General features: G+C 49.0%; 1 protein-coding gene across 1 annotated transcript; it reads right to left on the bottom strand.

Annotated features, from left to right (window-relative positions):
• Window positions 1-248: 248 nt before the first annotated feature.
• LOC139759742 (uncharacterized) lies at window positions 249-3,206 on the bottom strand. Its single transcript, XM_071682169.1, has 3 exons — window positions 3,031-3,206; window positions 1,607-1,992; window positions 249-1,072 (listed from the first exon to the last, which is right to left on the bottom strand). Exons 2-3 carry the CDS (start codon window positions 1,984-1,986, stop codon window positions 901-903), a joined length of 552 nt encoding a protein of 183 aa, XP_071538270.1. The 5' UTR covers window positions 1,987-1,992; window positions 3,031-3,206; the 3' UTR covers window positions 249-900.
• Window positions 3,207-4,364: the final 1,158 nt, after the last annotated feature.

Below are 4,364 nucleotides of genomic sequence, written 5' to 3'. Positions count from 1 at the left end.
TGTTCGTAATCACGTGAACAACTTCTCTGTTATGTTTATTTTTGCACACACTTGTGTATTTGTGTATAGGTGTCACATGTTCAGGATAAATGCATGAGACAGTAACTCATGAGAGTAAAGAGCTGCGAGCCGTGTGAGAGGATATTGGAAGGAAAAGACAAAAATTTCTCGATTTCTCGGCTCTCAGGGAGATCTTCAGGCACACATGGATCTCTGGACCTTTTTGTAAATCATACTGTACATAGATATCTGTCTTTTACGGTTTATTTTACATTTTACAAATTTATAAATTAAATAAGACAAATTCATTTCCACGACTAGTATACCAAAACTCCTTTTGTAAATGTGTTACCCTGGTTACCAGGAAACATCCTCCGAACGTGGACGAATCTCCTCCATGTGTAGAGGAGTGAGAAAGACGTCTTACACGTGTGGAGGACTGAGTAAAGGCGTCCTGCACATGTGGGAGATGGAGGAAGACGTTCCCAACATGTGGAGGTCCTAAGATGGAGATCACCTAACGAATATATATGAAGAGAGTAACGCCGGATAATCCCGTGTTAGGCTTCTACAGAACAAATGAGACTTCTAGCGAAGAGGGAAGTAGCCCATGGACAAGTGAACGTAGCCTTCCAGGCAAGGCCACAGAAGGTAACACTTTAGTAACATATATACATAGACAGTCTAAGGAGCCTGTTGCCTGACGCATGAAGTACAGGTCCCTCACTCCAGAAGGTCAGGGCGATGACACGGAGGGGGAACAGAGTCTTTCTCTTGAGGGGTCCGTATGGCACATCGTGGCTTGCTCAAGCACGCTGAGTAGCTCCCAAAGTACCCCTGGATTCGTGTTGTTGTCTCGTTCGGGTTCTCCTGAAGACGTGAAGGGGATCTAAAGAAGTTCTACTTGGAGGCGGTGAAGGCCTGCATCATGGTGATTCGGTCGAGGGGGCACTGGTCGAACACCTCGGCGCACTCGCTGATGTTCTTGGCCTGTGAGCCGATCAGCGCCGCGTACTGGAAGCTGGATTTGGGCCGTTTCATCTCGGAGAAGCTGATGGGCTTCACGTGTCGCCTGGCGGGTGAGCGGGTCACTTTAAGTTAACTCTCTGGTGCTGTTATGGTTTACCGTTATGAATAGACTGTGAAATAACAACCCTACGCTCTGTGTTAGAAATGACATTAAGGTTACCATTAGTGGCACTAACAACTCTGGCAGAAAACTGTTAACTCTGAGTTAGTGGCAGAACAACGTCATTTACCAAGTGACATATGAATTACCCACTGTCCTGAGAAAAATGAATCGACTATTTACTCAAAACTGATAACTATGATGGACAAATACAGGTAAAGCATTTGTAAATTCTAAACAAAGAAAATGACGTCTAAAATGTTTCGAAAACGAGGAAATCTAATAAATTAGAATGAAAACTTAGGGTTCTTTTCAACGTTAGTCTTTTCCGAATCTCAAAGAATTGGATCTTTGCTGCAACAGGTGATTCTTGGGGGAACCCGGAGAACCTAAGCCTCGTGTGGCAAGACAGACACACTTGGGAAGGTTTCTTCAATGCTTTTCATGTGTCAAGATAAGGAGGAGAATGAGACTCACCCGAAGAGGCTGATGATGAGCTTTTCCTCCTTGGTGAGAGCCTCGTCCGGAGTAGACTCGAGCTCACACACCAGGCGGAGGCCACACCCGAACTGGTCGGAGTTGGCGGCCAGCGTGATGAAGAGGTCGGGGTTTTCGACGGGGAGGCAGCTGATGGCGGCGTCCCTCTTGCCCCGTCTGGAGGAGGCCGCCGCCAGCGCTATACCCCCCAGCACCAGAGCCCCCGCCACCGCCGCAGCGCCGGCCACCGCCGCGGCACCGCCAGTACCCACAGTAATGCCGATGGTGCCCGCCGTGGTGGCCGTGGTGGTACCGAGGAAGATGAAGGCGGTGGTGAGGGGCAGGACAGCCAGCAGCAACAGCAGGATGGTGGAGTGCATCGTGGTCTGCCGCGGGAGGGAGGGAGAGAGAGAGGCACACTTCACCAACGAGATCTTTTTGCTTGGTGCTTGAGAGCACGTCACATCATCATGATTATCATCAGAATTAGAGAAGAGAAACCTGTACCACCAGGTCTGAGACCACGGGATCAATAACAACCCTAGACCCGGCCTACTGCGAGCTCAATGCAATGTATATACCTGGAGGAACCCAAAGCTGATGCTTCAAAATGCAATTTCACTCTGAATACTAAGATAAAAGTCCAATGTATATTAGCATAACTTGGTTGACATGTCCAGTGTTCAGCATTCCTATGATACGATGTGATAAGTAAGAAACAGCTCTTACGGGCAAATGTGATCCCACAGTTGTATTAGATAGGAAGACAATTGTTTATCATCAGACAAAACACTATCATTCTGATGTGAACTTTGGTGAGTTTACGCACTCGTGCACTCAAAATCTACCGGCAGTATAGCACAAGCTACCGGGAGACAACGTACCTTTCACTCAGTCAATTTCTAAGGACGTGAGGGTCTCAACAAAACACCTTACCTATGAAGAGAAATCGTCGCAAAGCGTGTGACCACCAGGTACTCCAGTCTGAGGTTATAATGCAAGTTCTGACGTGAGGTTTAGCTCAATCTTCAGACCGGGTCTGAAGGTGGACACACTGATCTCGGTAAGTCTGAGTAAAGCTATCATTTCTAGCAAATGGATTAAACACAGATCTGCATCTCATCTCCACCATCCAGCTTCAGCTGAGAGGACTACGTCTTCAGCTTCGCCAGCGGAAGGAGAAGGAGCTCTGTTTCACATCGCTCTTAAACAAGATTTTTGTTTATGCCTGATGTCTCTATCTTAGCGTCGTTCTACTGCCTCACGCTACTCAAAGCATCCACGAACACTACTCAAGAAGTACAAACTGTACGACAACAACTCGAACATGAAAGAGTCAACATCAGATATACTACCAACAGTAGCTCAAGTTAGAGAGGTGTGTGTGTGTGTATGTGTGTGAGGGGCTCCAGTGTCGAACCTACCGGTCGAGAGTTGAGCGGGTAACTCCTGCACCAGCGTGGCCGGTGGCGCGTTATATTGGGGGTGGTGGCGGGCAGGGGGCCGCCTCTGAGGTAGGGGAAAGGTCTAGCCGAGTCTAGCGAAGCCTTGGGGAAGAGACCCGAGGCGTGAGATATGTGAGGCGACGCATCTAGCCAGACTCGTTACCTCCTGACGGAAGAACTTCCTCGTAGTTTTCCTTATCGGAGTCGAAGGTTCACACCTTCGAACGGCTTCGTCGGTGGTCAGCCGCTGCTTCGAATACGCTGCTTCTAACTACGATGGTAAGATTGTAATCTAAATCTTCCGTCTCCTTGCTCCACCCTCCCCTTTCCTCAACCTCCCGCCTCCCTCTTCCCCCCCTTCACCTGGTGGCGAGCCAGGCAGGTCGGCCGGTATCTTGCCACATCACAGTGATTTGCAGCTTGGAGGAAAGTGTGGCAGACCCGGTGACAACAGGCAGGTTGTTATGCACACCAGACGACCCTGGCCCCGCCTGGTCGGCGAGACCAGCCTCCAGCTGATGGCTTTTTTGGCCAGGACCTACCCCAGGGTCGGCCGGCTCTGCCGACGCCCCATACCCATACGAAAAACATCTAATTCAAACGTTACTAGTCTTCGTAAATATGTCTCGACATTAGAACCTGAAAAATAATGACATCAAGAAAAGAATTCATACTGAACCACAGAGACAGGAAATGATACAGTACCAGGTAATGTGAGAAGGTTTGACTCAATCACATGAGACGTGATGGTCATGGCGTCATGTGAGCAAGTGTCAGTACCATGCATGAGACACGTTCGTGAGAGTTATGGCCGCAGTTGGAAACTGAGCCACGACAGATCAACCGAAGACGTAATTCAGCCTGCAGGAGGTCAGTCAGGAGGACGGTGGTGGTGGTGGGGGATGGAGGACAAGGCACGACAACACACAGGACGAGATGCAAGCAACGACGACCACCATTCACGCTTATCCAAATATTCAGTGGGGTATTGGTGGGGATTCAGACCGGGGTTCAGTCCGGTGGTTCGGGCCGTGGACTCAGTCCGTTGGTTCAGACTAATGGTTCGGTTCGATGGTTCAGACTGATGGTTCAGTTCGGTGGCTCAGACTGATGGTTCAATCTGGTGGTTCAGTCCGGTGGTTCAGTCCGGTGAATCAGACTGATGGTTCAGTTCGGTGGTTCAGATTGATGGTTCAGTCCGGGAGTTCAGACTGATGGTTGACTTACAGAGGAGCTAAAAGTGCTTCCCTGACATATTTTTCTCATAATCTTGAAAACTTCATTACTATCGTCGGTCGGATATAAAGACGTTA

This window comes from Panulirus ornatus, chromosome 3 (genome assembly GCF_036320965.1).
Source record: "Panulirus ornatus isolate Po-2019 chromosome 3, ASM3632096v1, whole genome shotgun sequence".
NCBI lineage: Eukaryota > Metazoa > Arthropoda > Malacostraca > Decapoda > Palinuridae > Panulirus > Panulirus ornatus.
Note: the sequence above shows the minus strand (reverse complement) of the source record. Positions and strands in the feature narration are given on the sequence as shown.